Source organism: Chanos chanos, chromosome 13, assembly GCF_902362185.1.
Source record: "Chanos chanos chromosome 13, fChaCha1.1, whole genome shotgun sequence".
Classification (NCBI taxonomy): Eukaryota; Metazoa; Chordata; class Actinopteri; order Gonorynchiformes; family Chanidae; genus Chanos; species Chanos chanos.
Window position 1 is genome coordinate 22,771,485 of NC_044507.1, and position 24,788 is coordinate 22,796,272.

Genomic DNA, 24,788 nt, shown 5'->3' on the forward strand with positions numbered 1-24,788 from the left:
TATACAATGTATAATTTTAAACGATACTTAATTTATTTCATTGTTCATCCAATATTTCTCACAGATGTATTACAGTTTAAATGTTCTAAAAATAGGTGTCCAAAATAGATTAATATGAACAAATGTTTGATCGGTTATGACATTTCTAATATATTTATTTTTGCATTTATGATGAAGATTTTCAACGATGAATAGGTTATCGCCTATATATGTAACAATAAAATCAGCATTTATAGATCCCCTTAGAAGTTGTAACATGTGGCATAGCATTACATACCATTCAAAATTTATCAAGAAATTCATTGTATGTAAGTAAGTGGCCATTTGATTAAAAAGTTCTTTAACTTAATTTTTCATTGTTTACAAACCATTTTCAAAGAGAAAGATTTGTCTGTAAATTGAATATTCCCATTATTCCAAATATAACATTTCTTAGACAAGAGACTTCGTTTATATGCTTATGTCCAGGCCTACAGCGATTTAATATTACACTGGTTTTACGTGAGACCAGTTTAATGTCGGAGCAGCCGGCGTTTTACAGGACAAGCGAATGGATGACGCCACACGGGGGCCATTCTAGTTCTTCTCTAGTTCTATGGTTAATTAATATACGAAGCCCGTGGACGAACCGACAGCTAGTTTCGCAGTGCAGAGTGGGATAGTGGGGTTTAGCGTCGAACGCAGCCGACCGAAAGAAATGGTGAGTAGGGAAAGAATTACCTTTGTATTTGCTTTATGAGAAACGTTAAGCGTCATTTTAACAATAATACATAAATCCGTTTCACTTATGTTAGACGGGTCGATTTATGGGTTTTCATAAACTGTTTACAGCTACTGAGCGTATGAAATCCCTTTGTTTCGCAATATTTTTAGCAAGCTACCTAGCATTGATATCAGTTTAAAAGATTTAGCCGAGTCAATAGAAATCAAATTCCTTGTAACTAACATTTCAATGAACACGGTTTGTTACTTTCAGAAAGCTGTTTTGTAGACTGGATAGATTTCTTTGTCGATGAAAATGGAAGAAATTGTTTAAGTTGTTCACTCACGACAGCTGCAATTGTAGCTCGTGGTAGACATACTAGCTAGCAAAATGACTGGCTTGGATTCCGTCAGTGACGCATAGGGCTTGGTTACAATGCTAACGATGAACGCCTAAATTGAAGTTGAGGATTCGCATATAACATGATTGCCCTCATCGTGGGATGTTTTACCGGTAATTCTGGGAAAAGACGCTACACTGAATAATTTACTGAAATATTACGCTGAACAACTAAGGTCATGTAGCTAGGCCATATTTTGAACAGCGAGTACGGTAAACTAGCTGGTTGTTCATTAGTGCTCTTTCATGGGGCACACCATTAGCTGACTGTACACTGCCACATCGAAGCTTTCTTTTAAGTGATTTGTTGTTTTTCGTTCACTATTTTCGGCCTTGTTGATTTCCGGCGTATAAACCAGGAACGCAACGCGATTTGAGTACCAGTCGCCTTGAATGCAGCCGGGCTTATTTTGCCGCAATTACGACATGTGGGCTACTAATTAAAAACGTACCCAAAGAGTAAATCAGTTACTTTTTCACAGTACAGTGAGATCGCCTAGTTCCCATTTGTTGCTATTTCAAGCACTGTAATATGGTGCCACACAAGGTGGGATTGTCTGTAAGGTGGACGGTGCATACTGGCAGCTGTTGTCCGTTTGGTGTCCCTAGGGGGTACACAGCAATGAGACTAAGGAATTCTGCCCAGCTGGAACTTCTTTTGAGCTAAAAACTCAAAAAGGTATTATCAGTTTGACTTGGTCATGTCTCATTCCAACTTTTCACTCCTCTCCCCAGGACGTGTTCCTGATGATCCGGCGTCACAAGACGACCATTTTCACAGATGCCAAGGAATCTACTACTGTCTATGAACTCAAGCGCATTGTGGAGGGCATTTTGAAGCGGGTGCCGGAGGATCAGAGACTGTATAAGGTTACTAAAGCACATTACACACTGGCCAAAACACTTTGACTCTCTCTGAAGTTATGAAAGTGCTTGTACTTGATTACCTTTGTGTAGAACTTAACATTAAACATGAATGCATGCGTGCCCATTTATTTAATGTTGTCAGCTGGTAAACTACAGTGGACACAGCTGTCTCATATGTTTTCTTTGTGTCTAAAGGATGACATGCTGCTGGAGGACAGTAAGACCCTCGGAGACTGTGGCTTCACAAACCAGACAGCCAGACCCCAGGCTCCCGCCACCGTAGGATTAGCTTTCCGTATCAGTGGTGAGTGTGTGCTGTTATTAGTGTTACTCTTACACTCTAATTCTTTGGTTCTTTAACCACTGACTTTTGTACTGCTCATTTGAGACTCGGTAAAATTGTTCTAATAATGCAGTTCATTGATCAATTTGATTAATTCGTGAGTAGAAATACTATAGCTAATTACTGAGGATATCGGTGTTCTTAAATGGGAAAATTACAGCTGAATGGGTAAAGGTGACATTTAGATTTAAACTTTGACTTTGATTACATTGTTCAATTCAATTATGGTTCAATTCAGTATTATTTGTATTGAATCACATATGTTGTATATTTGTGTATCGCTTTTTACTATGGACAAAGCAGCTTCACAGGATACTGGGCCTGAAAGCCCCAGTGAGCAAGACTGATGCAACAGTGGCAAGAAAAAAAGTCCCTTTGACTGAAATAGGAAAAAACCTTGAGAGGAACTAAGACTCAAAAGAGACCATCCTCCTCTGGCTGGCCCATAGCTAGTTACAGTATTTTTGCTAGATTATCAAATTAAATGAGAGTAAAGGAAGACGCCTGAGAGCAGAGATGAGTCTCAGGGCTTTTTAGATTCAGTAGTAGTGTTGTCCCAGCAGTGATTTGGTCAAGGGATGGATTGAAGAAGAGTAAAGTTATGAGGAAGCAGAACCCATGCCAAAGATGACTTTGGTCGTTGGCGTGTACAGTCTGACTTTGGTGGTCACTCGTCCTTCCTGTGTGTCTGGGGGCTTAACACAGGAGTTCCAGGGTGATAAGAGGGAGAGAGAGTGGAAGAAGTGCTCATGTGAAATATTTCTGATAAAATGTTGTGGTGCTACGGACGGCCTGGGTAAACAGAGAGTCATAAACGTGTGGACATGGGTGAGAGACCCCAGTTCCTGGTCGAGGGAGGCGCGTGGACATGCAGAACAGGAGGTGCAGGAGGTCAGTAGTTGTCCTGACTTACTGTGCATCAGTCATAGGAGTGATGGACTTCCTTAAGGAAACTTGCCATCCAGGTGTGAAAAGAAGGAAGTGAGTAATAAGGCCAAAAAAAATAAAGGGCATTAATATCATTCTTGAATGAGTATAAACGTAAGACTATAACAAGCAAAACGTGTCCAGGGAATGACTAGGTCAGTGATGAAAGAGTAAAATCGTGAATGAAAACATCTGCAGATCTCTTAGGCTGTGCTCACACCGGCAGAAACTTTGTTGCTGTATGTGGCCAAGTTGCCTATTCGCTGTCGCCTGGCTGTTTGTTTGCAGCCAGCTTGTGGCCGTTATTAATGTAGTTGTGAGGAAGTGTGGACTACACATATTGACGAGATACATCAGTTTTCTGAAAAAAAAAAAAAAAAAAAAAGTATATACAAATAAATAAGTCCTGCTCACAGTCACTCACTGTACTGTTCAAGAGGAATTTCAGCATCATTGTCAGCGGCCTATTCATTTGATTAAACCTCACCACTCATCCCAGCAGTCTCAGACTGGGATGAGTGGCATCATTTTTCTCATTCACGTCCCTGTAAATGCACAGCGATGCATCATAAAGGACAGGAAAGCCAGCGACAGCTGCAGTCAGTTTCTCCTCCATGACGGCTAATATAGTTCATAATATAGGAACTAAAGTTTAAGAAAACGTTTCACAGCAAAAGAACACCCTCTGATTGGCCGTTGCTTGATTCTGTCACTGCTCATTTGCATAAAGCTGAACTTTGCTCAACTCTTTTTTTGTTGCCAAGTCGCGGCGATTTTGTTGCCAGGCGACTCACCACGCCATGCGGCTCAGCGTAGCCCAGCGACCATTGGAAGTGACTGACTTCCAGCCGCTTTGCCTCTTGTTGTCGCCGCTGGTGTGAGCCTGTACCTCGTGGATTCATTCCAGATACAGACAGAGCAGCTGACTTCGCCAGCATGCCAAATGCAGTAGAAATGCTAGGTCAGCACTGGCTCTGCTCTCCTGCCCAGGAAAAGAGAAAGGTTATATCCTCTGTGATGAGGTTACGGGGCCTTTCAGATCCCTCACAGGCTGAGTTTGCAGGTCAGGGTGGCGTTGTTGCCACAGTGTCTGGCCAGTGATGAAGCAGAGGAGGATGGTGAGTCGGCTCTGTATGTCTTGGCTGATCAGACAGGCACACAGACAGGCACACAGACAGGTACAGTAGTATGTCAGTGTGCTACAGATCAATGGGAAATCAGACACATGTGCAGATGGACAGGAAGAGAATATGCTGCGTTATCTTTTGTGAATACAAATTCCTTGGCATACATACAAAGTGCCTGTGCTCGCATCATCATCAGGGTGAAATAAGGGAGTATTTTGATAGGTCAGAAAAGTCATTTTTATGATACTAGGCAGATGATTGGCTGTCACTGTTATGAAGTGGATGGGAGGGACATTGTGTCCCCATTGACAAATCGCTGTGTTTATGGTGCAAAATGAGAAGATTCTTTAGAACATCCATTGAGCAATATTCAATCATGAAGTGTTTATAGGACTATAGGACTTTAGAAGATAAATTTAGTGTCCGGATGATTCCAAACACGGTGCTCGTGATTATCACTTTTAGGCTTAAAGTTTCTGTGGTTCCTTGGCTTGTGAGAATGCTGCTGATATACACAAGAAAACCCATCCATCAAGACCGACTGTGTAGTTTCATATGCAGTGAGGAGTGCAGTGTTTCTGCAGTGTTTCTAATGTCCTTATATGTGAAAGAGGCAGAGGCAGAGCTGCTTTGTCTCTGTCCGTTCTGCCCGTGTCTGTCTGGTCAGCCTCCAGCGGCAGCACTGTGTACGAGCTGATGGCAGCGGTAGGATAGATGGTGGACATAGTGCCACAGAAGTGAGTCTGGATAAGAGCTGGGAAGGGGGTCGTCATAACAGTTTTCAGCTGTGATGCACACGCTGTGTACCACCAGCCCTCCTGTGTTCAGAGCAGTCTAACACTGCATGTCAGGACTCTGCAGAAAGATCATGTTTCCTCACTGTATTTTTAGAAAGTCTCATTGTTCTCCCTCTCTCTCTCTCTCTCTCTCTCTCTCTCCCTTTCTGTCCTCTTCTTTTTCTCTCCGGTCTCCTCTCTTCATCACCTAGATGATGCATTTGAGCCTCTGAGGGTGGAGCCCTTCTCCAGCCCTCCTGAGCTTCCTGATGTGATGAAACCCCAGGACTCGGGCAGCACCGCCAACGAACAGGCCGTTCAATGAAGGAGGCCGGGATGGAAGTGATGGGCGGGGTTCAGATCTGCAGAACATCTGAAGTGCTGAGTGTTGTGGTTGAAGACGGTGGTGTGTACAGAGGGGGAAATACATTACTGAGTCTTTTCTTTTTTTTCTTTTTAATTTGCTGAAAGTATGAATTGTATTCCCTGTGAACCCATCACTTGCTATCAGGCACTAGCATCTCTCTCTCACATAATGTTGTCCCAAACCCCTACCTGCAGCCCATTTCTACTTATGCACATATTGTCCTAGCCCAACACCACCCCGTCAGTGTCCCAGGCACAGTCGGGTCTGCTCACGAGTCACACATTTCTGTTCAAATTGCTCATTAGGCAAAAGGCTGCTGTCAGTCATCCAGAGAAGGCAGAGAAAGACAAAGTAAATAAGATTATACCTCTTATTTAATTCATAAATATGTGTTATTTTGGCAGCGTTTAGCTTTATTTACATGTTTTGTGTGAGTGTGTGTTTTGGCTTGACTGGGCATTCTGGGACGGGATTGACTGCGTCATTTTTACAATGCTGTCAAGCCGGTTGCATTTACAGTACGTTTTGTGTGTCAATGAATATTAATATTATTGTTACTTTTCTCATGATTTAGGATTGTTATGATTTTAGAAAAGTGTTTTGGGGTGAAAAAGCAGGATATTGAAAGTTTTCTTTTTATGCTACTTGCTTAACTAGTGTGTATGTGCATGAAACGGCTTGGGTATGAAAGTGGACATAATTGCAGAGTTTGAGAGGTCATGTGTGCAGTGTAACACATCCATACAGATGTTTGTCACTTAACTTTAACAGATGATCGTTTCAGTGTACAGACTTTTTTTCCACTTGCATTGGCGCTTCTCAAAAGATTGTTTTTAACTTTTCTTTACACCTCTGGCCTGGAGACCTTCGGGTTACTGTTTCATTTTGAATCATAGTGGGGAAGTTGAAATACTGATCTGACATTTTGTCAGTTCCCTTCTGTTGTATGTTCAAAGCCAAAAAAGGAGGTGTATGTGGACGTTCTGTTAAGTTTTAGGGGTTTTGTTTGTTTTGTTTTAGTTGTTTTTTTTTTTTGTTTTTTTTTGAGTGTTCTCAATGGGATTTAAGAAAAACAAAACAATAATGGAGCATCTCTCTTACTCTGTGTAAATTTGTTAACCACTGAATGTTGAGTTCTGACACAGACGCTGACATAATGATCAGCTCAAACAAAACTTTTCCCGTTTGATTTTGGGATGTTGCCCTGTTCTGTTCTCTAGTGATTGGAATGGTCAAAAAAAAAAAAAAAGAAAAGAAAAAAAAAAGGGGGGGGGGGGGCAACAGTATCTGTAACTAAAACTGAAATTAAAATAGACCCTTTTTTCACCTTTGTCTGATTATGGAATGTTTTTTCCTGGCTTTTTTCAATCTTTACTCTTCACTAAACTTGCACTGGAAAAAGGATTGTGTGGTTTTTTTGTTTTGTTAATATCAAATATCTCCATTTTCTGATTTTAAAAAATGTTAATATATGCATATTTAGCTTCATTACATAGTCTTTGGAAGTGGCTTGCAGCTTTAGAGAAAGGGCTCCAAGTTTTTCAGTGTCTGACCCACCAAACATTTTGTGTCTCTGCAGAAACAAACTCGGACGCAAGCAAGATCAAACGGCGTGAACTTTACTCCTATAATGTTAACTAACAGGACACAGACGATGAATGCTGTTTGCATGTTTTTATCTGATGTGTACTGTATTATATAACATGGTAAACATATAGATAAATTGTGCATACACTTTGCTGAAATAAACTCAACCTATGTGTGCTCACTCCAGGAATGATATTAACAGCATGTCAGTCTCAGTACTGTGTCTTAAACGACAGCCATGCCAACAGTCTGTAAGGAGTCTGTTAAGTTACCATCTCACGACCCACTTAAGGGTGGCAACCCATCTATTGAAAACCACCTGAGTGACAAGTAACGCCGGTAGTATTCATGCAGGGAGCACAAACATCAACGCTGCCACTCCTTAGTGAGATAAGAATGGAAAGGAATATGCTCTCCGCAGAGGCCTCTGACAACTTATACGTAGTAATTTGGTATTTTGGACCATGGAGGGCGACATGGGACAACAGGTAAGGTCTCGTGGCATCAAAGAATAAATTCGTTAATATCGATTTTTTTAAGAATATCCATGACATTCAAACACGTAAATGGTTCAATTTCAAATTATTTCTATCCGATTCCACCTCCAAACAGAGGAAACTGTTCTCTTGGTAGACAGTGGTTCGTACAGTTGTATAGAGCTGTACAACTTAACGAGTATGAATACCAATAAGCAGTCGGCGATTTGTAGGGGGACGCCATCCCCCTTGTTAACAAAATGACCAAAATGCATCCCCCTTGTTAACCGGCCAACCCCCTATATACTCTATGGAATAGCGTCAGTGACCACTGGGCCAACCCTCTGTTAAAAAATAACAAATCGCCTACTGCCAATAAGCATGACATCACGTTAACAAAAAACAAAGACATTTAAAATGTAAGAATAAATGAATATCTACAATTTGATATGTTAAGGAAATTGCTTAGATTGGCCAGATTATCGTGAAAATAACAAGTGAATCCTTGTTTATTCAGTAAACTTCCATCATATGTACGATTGCTAAACTTTAGCCCAATAGGAGACGCCACAGGGTGCCACGTGACATTATATGCCTCCACGTGACCCAATGCACCGGAAAACCTGGAGTTCGCGTCCTTTTCGTACCTTGTGGCTCTTTCAACTGCGACAAGGATGTCAGCAAGTTGTAGCTAAAGGTATTTACATTTTTTGAAAGAGTAAAATTGCTGATGAGAAATAGAAATCAGTAACAGCATCATCCAGTCTAGTTTACATGAAATCAACGTTCAAATATGACAGTACTTGTGCTGTGCGGTTAATGAAACAGCTAGCCAGTTAAATGAACGAGATCCGTTCGTATGTTACGAGAGGTTGTTCTGACAATTTTCATTCTGGAATGGACCCCCGAAATTCCTGTGTCGCGTCGGCTGGCCGCGTAGTGCTGGAAATGATGCAGTTCGATTGGGAACCTCTGTCTCATAGTGAACTGGACCAGCGTCTGGACCAGGCTGTGGAAGAAATCATAGAGGCAGACCTGATTGAAAAGGTGCAGGGACAGTGTGGCCCTGTAATACTGCACGTGTCTCAGCCAGAGGATCCGATACCCACCACTTCAGAACAAACACAAACACAAGTGGCGTTTCTGCTTTCGGGATCGCCAGCGCCTTCCACTTTCGTGGTACACGGATCCAGAGAGAGGGAAACACAGGAGCAGTCAAACGATGCTGCAGAAGGAAACACTGTCGTTCAGGTGCTAAATTTTAATCTTTATTTACATTTCACACCAGTTCTTATAGTGTACTTGTTGTAATACCCATACTATATGATTAATAGTATGTACACTATCTATTAGTCTGGATAACATTCCAACATGTAATAGTAGCATATTACGTATCAGTGAAGACTTCATACAAGTGAGTCGCGATACTGAATCTGAAAACATCCTGTCCCTTTCCCTCCTCCTACTGTCCCTGCCCAGTATGTCACCGAACTCCTCCAAAATTCAAACTCAAGCTACAGCCAGAGCCGCTTGGCGGGGAGAGCTCGTTTGTCTTTGCCTCACACGGTTCTCCTCTCCCTTACTCTTCTCTCCAAGCGCCTCAGCTACCGCTCTGTGTCTTCCAGCTTTCGTCTGGAGAAGGGGAACATTCATCGTATCTTTTTCTCCTTCTGTGAGCGAGCAAATGCACTTATGGATCAACAAATACGATGGCCAATGGGTATGTTATTTGCTTTCCTTCTGCTTCAGCCAGACTCAGACTCTTGACGGATGTCAGTTGGGACACATTACTTAAAAACATGCAGTAGTGTAGCCAAGAGCGTCACGTGACCTGGCATGACCTGATTAATAGCATCTGTATGCTTAGGTCCAAACCATGCACTAATCTCTCCTCTCAGCCTGTATTAATCCAGAGGGGGTGTCGCTGTAACACTAAAAAATGAACTGTGCCCATTTGTTTTATTGTTTGGTCGTCTTACAAGTATTGTTTAAATGTATCCAGTAATTTCAGCGATTAGATGTGTCAGATTTCTCAGAGTGAGAGTACTGAGCTAGAATCAGATTTTTATAATCCCTGTCGATGCACTTATGGACTGAAAAAATGCTGATCCTGGATCAGTACTCTCACTTTGATACATGAGACGAGGAGGATTCAAAGGTTCAAAACATTCATTTTCTTCAGTCAGAAGTTGCCTGTTGTGAGTGAATCACTCTTTATTGCACCCCTAACCACAGTTACACCAATTATTACTGATGACAGTTGTACCCATGAGGGGGATAATGTCTACCAGCTCCACGTTGACACTTTGTGGGGCTCCTTTCTCCTCATCCAGGTCAGGAGGCTCTTGAGCACCTGCTCCCTTTCTCCAGTTGGCTTGGCCGGAACGAGGACCTGGAACAGAGAGGCCTGCCACGAGTGCTGGGGGTGTTGGGCCATACTCGCATCCCTATCCGTTTACCAATCAGCAAGCAGGATGCTGAGAGCCATGTGTTAGATGCCAAGAGGCTAAAGAAGGAAGTCCATCCAGACTCATGGCTCAACCTGGAGCTGGTGTGTGATGGCCAAGGCCGTTTCATCCACTGCCGTGTGAGCAGAGGCTCAGAGAAGGACAGGGCTAGTGCCCTCCTTAAGAAACTCCAACTCTGCCCTGAGATGATGCCGCCAGAGACCTGCATCGTGGCCATGGGCGGTTACCCGCTCACCGAGCACATTCTAACACCGTTTGTCTCAGGTCGAAGCACGCAAGAGAACCTGTACAACAGGTGTGTTGAGACACATCTTGGTCGTTTCGAACAGGCTGTTGCAGATCTGAAAGAGCGGTTTCAGAGATTAAGGTATTTGGACATGGGAAACTATGAGAGGGCAAAGGCTGTGGTTCTGACTGCATGCATCCTTCACAATGCGTTGCTGGACACGGGGGATGTGGTTGTGGGGAAGGCGGAGAGAGAGACGAGGGAGGAGGAAGGAGGCGCAGAGGAGAGGGAGGCGGGCAGGCAGAGGAGGGACACTGTGGTGCAGCTGCTGTACAGCACTTTGGAAACAGCGACCGATTGAGGACATGGTGGTCTTGAACTCATTTGGAGAAAACTTTTTTTTTTTTTCTCTCAGAATGGAAATGGTTTTCAAATCCATTTAATCTAAACTCCTGATTCAGCTGTGAACTCTTAGTGGCACCGTCTGAGGATACTGAATACTGAGCTTTATTGCAACATTAAAGTCTGAATCTGTATTTCGTACCACTGTTTATCTGGGATCTTAATCTCTTCCCAAGAAGAGACATGTTCTGGGTTTTAGACCTCAGTGTCTTGGTTTTGGTCAGGCCCTGTTCTAAAGTCCAGGACTGTTCTAAATAATTCTTTGTAACTTCTTCAAATGAAATACATATCTTATCACAGACCCTTTGCTTTCTCCAGATCATACTTGGTTAAATAAAAGTTAAAACTTTAACATAATTTGTAGACATGTGGTTAGTTGTATTTGAGAAAACTCAGATCGAACTGCATCACTTTCTTGGGGTTTAATAATCAACATGACCGTGTACAACATCACCATATGTCCGATAACATTTTTGGAATTAAATTTGATCATCATTCAGTTGTGATTAATGTGAAACTCTAACGTTTTACAACTGTAGGGCTGTTTCTCAAGATAAGAAAAAGAACAGGACAGTATCAGTAGTTAGTGTTTCATAGGCACTACTCTGGATATGTGTGGCATGCCCTGTCACTCACTTAAGAGAACAACCCTCCACTTCAGAGGCACTCCACAACACAACCATCCATTAACACAGAGCCATCTCACCTATGTGTACAGAGTGTTGCAAGTTTCTCCTGAATAATTAAAATCCTGGTTTAGTCCAAAAACATACGGGACTGACTTGTAGAAAACCAGATTAACTGCTTTGCTGGAGGGTAAGACTGTCCAACACCTGCCTAATCCTTGGGCAGCTGAATGCTACTGTCCTGGGCCAGACTAGAGATGGCACGCGCCAGGTTATTAATGGCTTCGATCTTCTTCTCCTCCAGCGCTTTCTGTTGAGCCCAAAGGTTCAGTTTTCTCTCCTGTAGTTCCAGGTAGAGCTGCAGTACGTCCTGGGGGGGTCTGGTGGGGAACGCCGTGGCTGTGAGAGAGGGTGTGGGCGTGGGCAGTATTGGGGTAAACCGCTTGCTAGCGATTGCTTTTCCCAGTTTGGTGCCATTCAGCTTTGCCTTGCGCTGAGCCTCAATTTCCTCACGGCTCTTGCCTAACACCTCGTGCATAGCCTTGAAAAATTCCCAGTGCACACTCTGGGGTCCCAGCCTTCGGGCACGCTCAGCATTCTTTCGGTACGTCGCCAACATGTTTCTCCATTTGAGGTCACATTCGTAAGCTTTGACCGCGACATCGTGGTTCCCAGCTGCACGGAGTTTGGCTGTTACCCTCTCAGCTACTGTCTCCCATAGCTTCTTCTTTTTACAGACAGGCTGGTCAAACTCCTGGTCCATTTCGAGCCGGGTATGAACTAGCTGCCATGTAGCCTGTAGAGTCCAGACAAACTCTAGAAGGGAGAGGGACAATGTCAGAGTTGTGTGTGTGAGTGCAATACACACAAATAGGTATGTTTAGCATCAAAAGGGTAATTGTACATACATACAAATCTGAGCAAAAAAAAAAAAAAAATCAAATGCATTACAGAGGTCATTTTGTTAACAGGCTGTCTGGGGAAATATCTGGAAACTAGCTCTGTGATGCAGTTAAAGAAAAAGGTTTGAAGAACAGCTCCTTGTATGTAACTAATACTGTTCTCCCTGACCCTTTTTCACTCCCGTAGACCTACTTGAGCAGCAGCTGTTTGTTTTAACCAAAAAAAAGGGAGGGGGGCAGCTTAAATAAGATTAAATCCGTCTGATTATTTAATTGCATTTAGTCACGATTAATGACAGCAAAGTATGCAATTAACACCTTTATTTTATCACTTAACAAACACGTGTTCATGCTGAAAAGTGAATTAACACGAATTATTGGGGAACAAAATGAAGTGGTTTCTACAGTGTAAATTCAGAAAAATGGCAGTGTAACTATAAGGTGAGGTAATTGTGATGTAAAAAGAAACATAGAGACCTCTTAAAGCATTATTGCTATTTTATGATTTACACCTCAATCAGTTGTCAATCTGCGTCACCAAAAGATAATCAAAATAATTCAAGAAAAAATAGTAAAAGTATTTTAATTTCATAATTTATTCTTGCCCAAACAACACTGTTTTAAATTATGCATGCAATCTGACATCACTGCACACAAATAAGAGTTTCTCCAAACTGAGACCAACGTCGCGTAGGACTTATTACGCATTTTTACAAGCTCAATCATGTTGTTCATCGCGCGCTCCCCGCCTACAGCGTGCAAACGCACATTTCTGTCTTTGAATGCGATTAGTTTCAAAACACTTACCTCCTTTCGATTTTTCAGAGTCCAAAGTTGAAATCGTGGCAGTAGTATCTTCCACTTCAATGCTATCCGTTACAAGTGTCTCGATGACCTCCATGTTGCGGTCAATTTGTTGACCGTTTTCAAAATTAACTGTATCGTAGATTTAAACAACTCTGGCGTGTCAGCGATGATTTCTTTCTCGCAATCTCAAAACCGATGATTATAACAACAATCTGGTCAGCTTTAACCATTGATCAGCGTGTTTTGCACAGAGCCCAAGATGGGGTATGGGAGAGGTATATGGGAAATGTATGCGTCAGCGCAAGAACAAACCGAGATTCCATTGTATAAAAGAACTAAGGCTCTTTGTTTTTATATGAAAGCAACAGCTACAGGGACAAGTAATGTATTTTCTGAGAAACGTATGTCTTTGCTGTCGACGAATATTAAAATTTTATGATTAAACGAAATTAAAACTACAACAACCATAAACCAATGGTTGCCAACCCACACATCCGACTCCATCGTTTCCCGCAAACGCCTCCCAGTTTATCGTCCTGCGAAAGATGGCGTCAGTGCTTAACCGAGACGATTGCGTTTGTTTGAACGTACGAATTTGGACTCGAGAAAGGTAGAAATTGACTGAGCCACTCATACTTAGAAAATGTATATGCAAACAAATGCAGAGTGCAAGCTATTTTCCGTCGCCGTCAAGGCGTAGTTTGTGTCTGGCCTACTTTCTCAGAGGCCTCATATGATTTGGAAAGCGGACTAAAGGTTTGAAAAACTACATTTCCCAGCACCAGTTTCTGCCGCGTTGTTTATTTCGGTTATTGTAGTTTTCCGTTCATCGGTGAACGTTGTGTTGACCTTTTCTGCTCGAAATATTCACCAGAAACTTGTTCATGAATTTAAGTGAAATAGCATAATTTTTCTGTTTTTTAAATAATTAAGAACAGTACAATGTGCATTTGAACTTGGATCTCTTGTTCTCTGCTCCTGACTTCCACTCAAACATAAGCCCAAAACACCTCTGAGAGGGACAAAAAGTTTAACAATTCAGTTAGGGCTGGGGGTGAGGGTTGTGGAACTAACATGGCAACCCCGTCTGGGCAGGGGATCCCTAGATATTCGAAAACCCCAGTTGTCAGCACTAGGGAGGGATCCTCTACCTGTCCAGAACCTTCACTGACATGGTGTCTGGCTCAGCTGTCCAAATCAGGCACTGCGGCAGACAGTCCGAGTGGTGCCCTATCAGGCACCGATAATAAGTGTGTCTGGGAGAGACAGAAGACCAAAGAGGGCAGACGACTGGAGGCTGGGTTATGGAGGGCATTGGTGGCCATTCGGACGCAGCACATCAAAGGAGGAAGCAGTAGAATAGCTCGTTATCAGCTACAAGGAGGCTTACCTCCTTTGCTAGACCTTCTCAGACGCCCTGAAAACCCAAGAAAGATCCTGGACCTGGCCCTCAGCATTCTTGCCAACTGCTGTACTGAAAAAGAAACCCGAACAGAGGTCAGAATGGTTGCAACACTGTATGATTGCATGGTCTTTCAGGTTGAGAGAGCTTTAAAAATGCAGTTGTTTAGCAAATAGAGCAGAGAGACTGTTTTGGAATGCACTGTGATCTAATCATCTCTACTGTCTCTTGAAGGTGATGAAATTGGGTGGCATATCGGTTGTCGGTAAGTGTTCAGGCTAGCATTTCGCCCTGAATGAAAGTCACCTATATAACTGCTTTACATGTTGATAAAATATATTTTTGTCATCACCTGTTGCAGTGGATATCCTTAAGAGGAATGTTTCTGTGGAGACAGTGGAAAACCGAGCTGCACGTGCTTTGGGAAATCTTGCAATGGATCCAGAAGGTTCAGCCCAAGTCCACTCTGCTGGTTAGTATAGGTGTATTCACGCCTCGCGTAATCTGTATTTCTTTCTCTGTGTTTACATTTACGCGACTGTGGTGCTGTTCACACGTGGCTATGTGCTGTAGTGACATGTTGTCTATAACATTGCTTATCTCTGAAATCACACAGGCATGTTTCTCTCATTCACAGGTGGTGTTCCTCCTCTCCTCCTCTGCCTTTCCATCCCTCCCTCTCCATCCTCTGCCTCTTCCCTCCCGTCAGTGCCCGTGCCTGGATCTCCTAAACTAGAGCGCGCCCAGTCCGCCGCGCGTGCCCTGCTTTACCTCTCAGATTCCCCTGCCAACCGTCTCTCACTGCTGGCCCAGGGCGCGTTACCTGCCCTCGCGCTCTTCATCGCCCCAGAGTACCCACCGGGGCTAAGGCGGGCATCCCTTCGCGCTCTCCACGAACTCACCAGGGGCTGTGGTATGGAGTGTGCTCGGGAGGTGTCGCTGTCTGGGGCCCTGACTCAGCTGGGGATGGTGGCCTCTGGTGAGGGCAGCCGGCCTCTGGAGGAGCTGGCTCTGAAGACTCTGGCCAACCTGTGCTCTCAGGGTGGCCTCCGACCGCTGGTGGGTTCACTGGGAGTCATCCAGAAATTTGCAGAGGAGGTGAAGAAAGACCCTCTAAAGTCAGGGGTGTTTTTTAGGGCCTTATGCCTGTGCTGCAAAGAAGCAGTGAACCGTGCAAAAGTGAAAGAGAGTGGAGGACTAGAGGTGATTATTGGCTTCCTGGCTGCCCATCAGAACCATCCTCTCGCACGATTGGCCATTCTGGCCTGTGTGGACTTCGTCTATGACGAGTCAGCTTTGGAACAGCTGCAGGAGCTCGGGCTGGTGCCGCTGCTTGTTACACGATTGGTGGAGCTTACCAAAGGGGAGGGACCAACTGCAGACAAGATGGATGTCAGCCTCAGCTCCACGTCTCCGTGCTGTGAACTGATGCCGTCATGTTTCGACTCTTTTGACTTTCCACCCCCTGAGGGGAACAGGAAGGAAGAACTGGTAAAGGAGCAAGGTCCCGGGTCTTCTAGTTTCCTCAGTCTGAGGTGAGCTCCTACTGCTCAATGACACGCCTTATTTTTAAATCTTCTGTACCATCTTTAAATGCTCTCAGGAATTCTATTGTTGTGTGTTTGCTCGTTTTAAACGTTTGTAAAATGAAGACCGCTCTTCCATCTTTTCCAGATCCTGGCTGGTCTCTGAGGGTCTGATCTCCTCAGAGGGTGAGTTGCTCGAGTCCCCAGCTGGCACAGATGGAGATTTGCAGAGTCCTAATGCTTTGTCATCTCCATCCTCATCCTCATCCTCATCTGCATTGCATACTTCTCTCTCTGATGTGCCCTCTTCCATGAAAAGCCCTTCACCAACTCCCCATCTGGGTCTTTCCCAACTCTCCATCCGCCCCAGACCCGGACGCCTGTCCTCCTCCTCTGTTTCGGCTGTGACAATCACATCCCAGCTCTCTCCTCCTAAAAACCCAGCCACCTCCCCCCTGCAGCCATCTTCCACCTCGACTCCCCAAAACCAGTTTGCCTCCTCCACTGCCAAATCTGCCCTCACCCCTGCTTCTTCCTCTAGCCTCTCCTCCCCTCCCCGGAAAAGACCCCGCACCTCCTCCAGTTCTTCCTCCTCTTCCTCTTCCTCTTCCTCCCACTCCAACATGGTACCGCTGGACACCTGCCCAGTAATAACCCGGGCCCCCAGTGCTTACCATCACCCGTACCATCCTGAGCCCTGGGCCCCAGAGTCGCCCATCCTCCTGCTCCTGTCACGCTTCTCTCACGCCACCGACCCCAGCGGAGCACTCATCAACCCGGCCGTCTTCTCTGGATTGCTGTTCTACCTCACACATCATCAGGACCCCAGTGGGCGATGCTTCCGAATGCTGGGGAGACTCAGCTGCAACCCAAACTGTCTCCAGGCTCTGGTCCGAACGGGCGCCGTGGCGCTGATCCGGCAGCAGCTCTGTCTCAGAGGGGAAGAGAGAGAGGGAGGAGGAAAAGAAAGACAGTCTGACAGGGTGAAGACAAAGATCAGACAACTGGGTTTGTTCTCTCCTCACTGTCGCACAACACATCCGTAGACCACAACATAGAGCCATACCTTTCCCTGCTCAGCTTTCATAAACACGAATGTTTCCGCATGTTTCAGGCCAGGGGCTGCTGAACAATCTACGAGTGCAGTGTGAGTCCTCTTTCGGCTCTGGAGTTCTGACGCACATCATGCTATCAGGATCAGAATCTGACAGAATATACTGTGTCCTCTCTCTGCCTGTCATTAGCAGGTATGTGTCACAGGAAACACTGTTTTTTGTTTTGTTTTGTTTTGTTTTAAACTGTAGGCTGTGGTTTCTTAACAATACTGCCTTTTTGGCGTTTTCATGTTGCGTTAGAAGAGGCTCTCAGTGAGTTTGTTATGTCCTGTGTGTAATAGTGTATATTTGTTCTCTTCTCAGTAACAGAGTGCTGTTGAAGAAGCTGCTGTTGGACAGTGGAGGTTTGATGCAGGCTCTTGAGCCTCTGGGTTGTCAGTGTGACGTTGACGGTGACGACAGTGACCGTGGTCGTAACTGCAGGACATTCCTTTTCGACTGGTTCCGTTCACAAAAGCGAGTGTCTTCCGCCAAGCTACATTCCCTCTACTCCTCCCTCTTGATTGGTTGCCTTTCTAGTCTGTTGACAAATTCCAAGGCAGAGTTTGAAAAAAAAAGAGATGGATTAGAATGTTCCATCGCCGTGGAGACACCACCGAGTTCCGTTCAGACCAATTCAGTTATAGAGAAGCTGCCGAACATGCCTGTAGCCAATCCTCAGCTCCACGAACCCTGCGCTTACAGTCAGGTAAAGCATGAAGTCTGCTTTGTGCTGGATGACGGGACTGAGCTGCCCGCCAATCTGGATGCCGTCGCAGGGACAGAGGGGTCAGAGGAGGTGGGGTCTGAGTATTTCAGAGCGCTCCTTAGGGGTGGCTTTGGGGAGGCTCAGGGGGTGGTAGGTCGCACCATCCCCATCAAGGATGTGAGCAGAGGTATGCTCTTGCCTGTACTGCACTACCTGCATGGGTGTCGTCTGACCGGTGGAGAGGTCCGTAAGGAAGAGAGAGCGGGGATGGCGGGAGATGGACGAGGCGGATGGTGTCCTGTCATGGCTTCTCTCGTCTCGGATGGACTGAGGAAGCAGCAGGAAAACGAGAAAGAGAGAGGCGTGGATGAGAAGATGGAATTCCTAAAGACTCCTTTGGCTGAAGTGCTGATTGGAGCATGCAGGTTTTTGGTGACGGGTTTGCAGAGAGCTGCCGAAGACATTTGTGTGACACTGTTGTTCTCCACTCCAGTTACTTCTGTACCCAGGAGTGGGCCCAAAACCTGCCATTCAGAGGGCTCTGTTAAAAAGTCTCCCACCTCCGGACCTGACCAAGGCAGAACTGAAAAAGAGGTGCATTTGGGTTTGGTAGGCAAGACACCATCACAGTCACTATCTAAAGGGTCCCCTCGTTTTCTCAAGAGGAATACAGAAGTTCATAGGACAGGACCAAGATGTGTGTCAGAGTCTTCTAAAAAGCTTTCTAAAGTCCAGAGTCCTGAGCAGGTTCCAGCCTCTTCTCCCTCAGTGGACAGTGATACTGAAGGGGTCTCCCTGAGCTCCCTCCTGCCCCAGGTCTACTGGTTCTCTCAACGCTACAGTTACCCCAGGCTTGGCCAAGCCTGTCTCTCTCTCCTGATGCGGCCTCAGGTCTCTGGCCTGCCTGCCCTCCCCTCGTCCCTGTCTGCCCAGTGTCTGCTTCGGCTGGTCCGGGAGACAGACTGCGCTGAGCAACTGAGACAGCACCTTCTGTGCATGGCCACTGATGCTCTCAGCTGAGGGGAAGGGACTAGTCCGCAGAGAGAGAGAATGAGTTGGTGACACACAAAGAGAATAGAGAGAGAGAGAGAGCAGGTTTAAGGGACAATGAATGATGGGGAAAAAAAATCAAAAATGTTGTTTTTCAATCATTAATCATCTGGTGACCAGCTGGTAACCAGGTCAAAATGACGTCATGTAAGCTGTGTAAAGTACCTCGAAACATTTCCAGTTCCAGTTTATTTGTTGGATTGTATAGATGTTTTATTTTTTATGAGCCAGATTCCATAGATTTTGTATATCGTTTATAAACGATTATGGAGGAACCGTGCACTCAGAATTCGTTTTGATTTTTTTGTTGTTGTTTTGTTTTTGTTTTTGTTTTTGTTTTTGTTTTTTGTTTTTGTTTTTTAAAGGGCACAAATGCTCAAATGTAGTTGGTTTTGATGCCAAATAAGGGATAGATGCTTTGCCACATCGCTTGAAAAGGTGTGTCGTGTGTGTGTGTGCGAGAGACGCATGTTTGTGTATATATGTGTTTGTGTGTGGGTGGGAGAGAGAGACATGTTTGTGTGTGTGCGTGTGTGTATGAGAGAGAGAGAGTCATATATCTGTGTGTATGTATGATTGTGTGTAAGAGAGAGAGAGAGAGAGAGAGAGAGAGAGAGAGAGAGAGAGAGAGACATATGTTTGTGTGTATGTGTGCGTGTGTATGAGAGAGACATGTTTGTGTGTGTGTATGTGTGCGTGTGTATGAGAGAGAGACATATGTTTGTGTGTGTGCGTGTGTGTATGAGAGACAGACATATGTTTGTGTGTGTGATGTGTGTGTGTATGAAAGAGAGAGACATGTTTGTGTGTGTGATGTGCCATTGCACTGACCTGTAATGAGAAGTGAGACAGGTAATGAGTAACTGAGTACAGTTTACATTCATTTTGTAATGTTCATGGAGTTTCCATGCTATCAGATATTGACTTTTGTGAACGGGCCTTGATGAGGTGCCATCGTGTGTTTACTGTAAGTTCACAACACTTTGTTGACCAACCACATGTAAAACAAAGCAGAGACCTTCAGTGAGAATTAGTCGCGTTGTCTTCTTAAAGGCCTTAATAAATGACCTCTGCCAGGAGAACCTGCCTGTAGCTTCTCTTTTGTGCTTGTGTGATCACGGTTCCCAGACACATTCATGTCCCTTGTGTTCTTGGGTACTGTTGTCATCTTTTTCACAGATATATCCCACTGAAGGTAATGATAAGATACTCTGTGTGTTTGTCCTCTGGATCACAGTTGAATGAAACCTGTATCTGCACCTAGTGTGAGAGTCACCTGCTGCTGCACTGAAATGTCATTTATCAAGTAAAGAGACCACACTCTGCCTGGGCTGGTTCACAGTAAAAACAGTTTATTTTGGTAGATACAGTTTACACAGTCTCAGTTCAGACGTTTATGAACCCTCACGTATACGGCGCTGGGACTGAGAACTGAGCCACGGTCAGAGAGGGACTCTGCCGTCATTAGTGGTGACCCCCCTCGTACCCGGTGGGCAGTGGATTGGTGTGAGGGTTGTGGAAAAGTGAGTGGTTTCCATCGCCCCAGGGCCACGGCTTAAAGAACATGAGAGAGAGAGACCCCATTATATGGCCTATATGATATCACAGACCTTATTATAAAGTCCATACAACATCATATATTTCATTACAGAGTCCATACAATGTCATATATTTCATTACAGAGTCCTTATAATGTCATAGACTTTATTATAGAACACATTCAATGTCATTGACCTACTTGCAGATGGCTTACAGTATCATAGACCTTAGTATAGAGCACTGATTCTCCACTCCACTTCCCTGCAGGTCTTTCTTTTAACTCAGGGCTGACACACCTGACTCCACTGATCAGTTAATCATCAAGCCCTTGATTAGTTCAATTAACTCTGACAGCCCTGAGTTAACACAAAGACGTGCAGGACAGTGGGCCCCCAGGACTGGAGCTGAGAACCACTGGTACAGAGTCCATACAATGTCCTAGACCTAATTATAGAGTATACAGGGTAAGAGCGATTCTAAATTCTCTCTGTATATTCTATCTTCACATTCAGACATTAGCGTTTTAAACCCTTATTTGTTGTTTGTTTTGGCACTGCCTTAACATCTGTTACAGAATGAATATTTTTATCACTGTTTTTTCAAGGACATGAGAACATGCCAATCGGGAGTGAGATGCATGTAGTCCTGTGATGGAGGATTTGTCCAGTACGTCAAGTGAAGTAGTCTCTCGCCTGTTTAAAGATCTTGTTTATAGTCCAGGCTAGTGTCTAACTCTGAGGTGTGGAGTAACTTGTAGTTTGACTTTGCGACTCACCTTGGTGCGGATACGCAGGTGTGGGTAAGGGACAAACTCCGGTGGGTCATGGGAATGAGCTTGTTGCTTCATGTACGCATTGACCATACAGACAGCCACGCCAGGAAGAGCCAACACAAAGGACAGGATTTTCCAGGTCTTGGCTGTGTGGAGGATGAAACCAGTCAGATGACATCAGCAGTGTTCAGCTCTCAGTTAAAGTGTCATGAGAGATACTGCTCGGCTTAGATGAATGACCTAGGTCACTGTTTTTTAACAGTCTGATGCTATTCTTTGAATGCTGCCAGTTGGATGAAGTTTTGCATTAACTGGTGCATTCTGATTTCTCTACCACAGCAGTGTTAAGATGATGCGACTCTGTGTCTACAAATGAAAACCAAGTTAATAGTCATAATAATATGAAAGCATGTGAAATGAAAAATAGACCCAGAAGTAGTTTACAGTTTCTACAGCAAGAGTCTGTAATGTATCTACGCACAATGACTGACCTGAGTACAGCAAGCATGACAATGACGTTTAAGGAAGCTTACAGTTATAAAGAGTCAAAGATTCAAACTCATGGCACTGTTCAGTTAATATTCAACCAGAGAAATATCCAGAGGCACACACATACTCAGAGATAAAAATGTGCAGACACACACACACTCACACATACAGACACCAGTTAAATAGCGTAAAAGTTCAGTAAACCCCTCCCCATTGGCTCCACAGACCTCCCCCCTCGTGGCTTCCATGCGACGCAGCAGCAGAGAAAGCCCGGCGGGTCAGTACCCCAAACGCAGACATCACTACTATCCTGCAGAGAGAGAAATGAACAACAGTTAGGAATATCATCTCTTCTCCGTTCATAATGAAGACTGCGATACCACTGAGGTGTTTTCTGAACATGGGCAGTGACAGGTCACAGTCACTGTTGGAGGAGCGGAGTGGACACAGTGACCTGATCAGGATACAGTTCACATTGGATCTCAAGTATTTAGTCATGGTGGATGAACAGCTGCTTCAATGCATGTGGGACAAATTTAATTCAGAACAATGTATTTAATATCTCATTACTGAGGACCTATGAAAGAACATATGAAATGAAGAAAAATGAACATCTGAAGACAGTTACTGTCACTATTATCAGCTGCTAGCAAGCAAACACTGCTTTTATCTGGTAGTTTTCAGTTTCACATAAAAAAAAACAACAACAGGAAAATGGGTCTAGGGTCACGTCAGGACGGCTGTGAGACCCAGGTAGCAGAGCAGAGGAAAGAGCCAGAATGTGCAATGGTAAATACGCAGCTATTTCTGTTGGTTCAAACTGAGACGTGACCTTTCCTGGTCTTGTATATCACTGAAAATGACAAATTGTTGAATTATTGTGTAGTCGCATTTCAGATGCTAAACAGTCAGATAGTTTAAGTTGGTTTGAAGTTTATGTTATTGATTTTTATCACAGGCCTGTCCTTAAACTAAAGAACATACCCAAACTCTCACCCTTCCTAAAATGTGACCTAAATTGGTTTATTTCCAGTATTAACTATCCTGCATATACAGGTACATTGCATAGTTAAGTACTTATTTATTCCACCGGTATATGTGCGGTGGCTTGCAATAAAGTTATAAAGTAAAAGGCACCATGTTGCAATACCACTGTTAAAAAAAAAAAACATCAGGGTTGTTCAGAATATCAAAAGAGGAAGTCATACAGGCAACTTGAACTCAGAATCTAAAATCAACAGGAAAACAGCGCAAGACTTACTTTCACTCCTTCCAGACACTGAACAGGTTATTTTTTTATTTCTTAAATTATCGGTAAGTAGTCCTTTATGTCCCCCTTTCGTTTTCTCCACCTCTGTCTGTTTGTCCTTCAGCCTGTCCTGGCCTGAACCAGGAGACTCCTCCCCATTGCAGTCTGTCCGTCTGCCAAGAATCATCAGGTTTATATTTGGTCAAGTGCAAGTTGGACAGAGCTGGTGAGACACAGGGAGGAATAGCAGGGGAAAGAACGCCGTGCAGACGATCTATGCAACTCACAATATTTCTCATATTGCCTGGTCTTCACCATTCTCTCAGCCTGTCTCTGTGACTACGTGAGCTTCTGCAGGTGGTGTGTGTGTTTATGTGTGTGTGTTTGTGTGTTTGTGTTTGTGTGTGTGTGTGAGAGAGAGAGAGAAACCCCCACACACAGCTTGTTCAAGTCCTGAAGATGGTAAAAATATTTCATAACTTGTGAGCGCCTTTTAATGTGTACTTCTGATATGTGAGCCATCCAAACACTATTGCTATACATTATACTGGTACGCTCTACTGGTATATACTTGGTATACTCTGCTGTTTGCTTGCAAAGCGCCTGAACCATACTGTGCATATATTGTATACATCATGACGTCACTGAAAAGAAAAGGGGACTGGAAGCGCAATCCTATATGATTAGGTTTGATTATTAATATAAGAACAAATATAAGAAACAGAAACAGAAAAGAATCGCAAACGTAATAAACACACATATACGTAAGGTTAAGAAGAAAGTAACTGCATCATTTTAAAAGCACATGACTCTGTTGCAGATTGCTGGTAAAGTGCGTGTGTTGTCCCAGTGTCCGTAGCGTCAATTTTCTAGACGCTTCGCGATGACCTCAGCTAGCAGCTGCTGAGTAGTCCCAAAGATTTCCCGCCTGCTGTTACACAGAACTTCCCCATTTTTTCACAATAGACTCACAAATACCGTGATATCACGCTTGTTGCTTTTGAGTGGTTTGTTTCATCTACTAATATGATGACTATAATGACTAAGTATTATTGCGTTTTGCTGTTTACGGAAATTACAACGAAAACGTTTTACAGCTCTCACACATAAATTCTTTGTACGAGAAAATTGTTTAGAGCAGAGATTCCCAAACTTTTTGGAGGTATGACTCATCCAGAAAGGCAAATATTTCGAAGCCAAATGTATATAGTAACCATTATTGTTCTCAGCTACAGTTTTCATATCTTTTGCCTCACTCTGAACATCAATAACCTCGCCGCAGAAATCGCTCCATTTCACAGATTATTTACAGCAACGAAATGTGACAATTGTTGCTATATTACTGAGAGTATAAAATGGACAATGGTCTTTAATGGGCAAAAGTATGTTGTTGCGAGTTAAAAAATAGCAGAATGGTATCTAGGAGCTGAGTTGGCACCTCTCTGGAAATACCGCGAGGACAACAGTAAAAATAATGTTGTAATCTTAGTATGAGTAACGTCTCACAATCCTATGACGATTCCATAAAGACTGTTTTAAACGATACATAACTTATGGTTATTTATTTAAAACTAGTTTTGTAACTTCAGTTCGTTTCTAGACATTCTAGACAACTATCTACACGGACCTCCTGTGGAACCTGGCCGCATTTTTTTTTTAATTTTGAAAAATGTATTAAGTATATGCATTTTTTTTTCAACGTAATATGTATAGTACTCATCTGTGCCCCGAACAACCTGGTCCCACCCACAACCCGTAGTCAATATATATTGGAGAATTTGCAGAACTCTAAGTACCGTAATCGGCCAGCAGAGGGAGATTGTTAATTCATGTGCAAATACCCATGACCTCAGTGACCCAAAAAGATTACGCTACTCTCAAACCAAACCAACCAATGGATCTAGTTCAGATCTTACTCTTTGGGGTCAGTCCATGTCATTTGAACTATAGGCGTT

The 24,788-nt window shown here is 43.8% G+C and overlaps 5 protein-coding genes across 5 annotated transcripts; 3 read left to right on the forward strand and 2 right to left on the reverse strand.

Annotated features, from left to right (window-relative positions):
* The first annotated feature begins 630 nt into the window (after nucleotides 1-630).
* elob (elongin B) lies at nucleotides 631-6,759 on the forward strand. The gene is made up of 4 exons (XM_030790784.1): nucleotides 631-700; nucleotides 1,838-1,972; nucleotides 2,165-2,273; nucleotides 5,355-6,759. The coding sequence occupies exons 1-4, from the start codon at nucleotides 698-700 to the stop codon at nucleotides 5,465-5,467; spliced, it is 360 nt and encodes a 119-aa protein (XP_030646644.1). The 5' UTR covers nucleotides 631-697; the 3' UTR covers nucleotides 5,468-6,759.
* Nucleotides 6,760-8,260: 1,501 nt separating this feature from the next.
* On the forward strand, nucleotides 8,261-10,969 carry LOC115826691 (uncharacterized). Its single transcript, XM_030790577.1, has 4 exons — nucleotides 8,261-8,269; nucleotides 8,513-8,823; nucleotides 9,052-9,292; nucleotides 9,906-10,969. Exons 2-4 carry the CDS (start codon nucleotides 8,521-8,523, stop codon nucleotides 10,625-10,627), a joined length of 1,266 nt encoding a protein of 421 aa, XP_030646437.1. The 5' UTR covers nucleotides 8,261-8,269; nucleotides 8,513-8,520; the 3' UTR covers nucleotides 10,628-10,969.
* Nucleotides 10,970-11,079: 110 nt separating this feature from the next.
* LOC115826917 (uncharacterized) lies at nucleotides 11,080-13,136 on the reverse strand. Its single transcript, XM_030790865.1, has 2 exons — nucleotides 13,004-13,136; nucleotides 11,080-12,110 (listed from the first exon to the last, which is right to left on the reverse strand). Exons 1-2 carry the CDS (start codon nucleotides 13,095-13,097, stop codon nucleotides 11,506-11,508), a joined length of 699 nt encoding a protein of 232 aa, XP_030646725.1. The 5' UTR covers nucleotides 13,098-13,136; the 3' UTR covers nucleotides 11,080-11,505.
* An 893-nt stretch (nucleotides 13,137-14,029) lies between these two features.
* On the forward strand, nucleotides 14,030-18,787 carry armc5 (armadillo repeat containing 5). Its single transcript, XM_030790263.1, has 7 exons — nucleotides 14,030-14,500; nucleotides 14,640-14,670; nucleotides 14,767-14,877; nucleotides 15,043-15,940; nucleotides 16,080-16,939; nucleotides 17,046-17,178; nucleotides 17,350-18,787. The coding sequence occupies exons 1-7, from the start codon at nucleotides 14,078-14,080 to the stop codon at nucleotides 18,752-18,754; spliced, it is 3,861 nt and encodes a 1,286-aa protein (XP_030646123.1). The 5' UTR covers nucleotides 14,030-14,077; the 3' UTR covers nucleotides 18,755-18,787.
* A 1,328-nt stretch (nucleotides 18,788-20,115) lies between these two features.
* On the reverse strand, nucleotides 20,116-22,954 carry cox6a2 (cytochrome c oxidase subunit 6A2). The gene is made up of 4 exons (XM_030790009.1): nucleotides 22,846-22,954; nucleotides 21,812-21,894; nucleotides 21,099-21,241; nucleotides 20,116-20,338 (listed from the first exon to the last, which is right to left on the reverse strand). Exons 2-4 carry the CDS (start codon nucleotides 21,882-21,884, stop codon nucleotides 20,249-20,251), a joined length of 306 nt encoding a protein of 101 aa, XP_030645869.1. The 5' UTR covers nucleotides 21,885-21,894; nucleotides 22,846-22,954; the 3' UTR covers nucleotides 20,116-20,248.
* Between the last annotated feature and the right edge of the window lie 1,834 nt (nucleotides 22,955-24,788).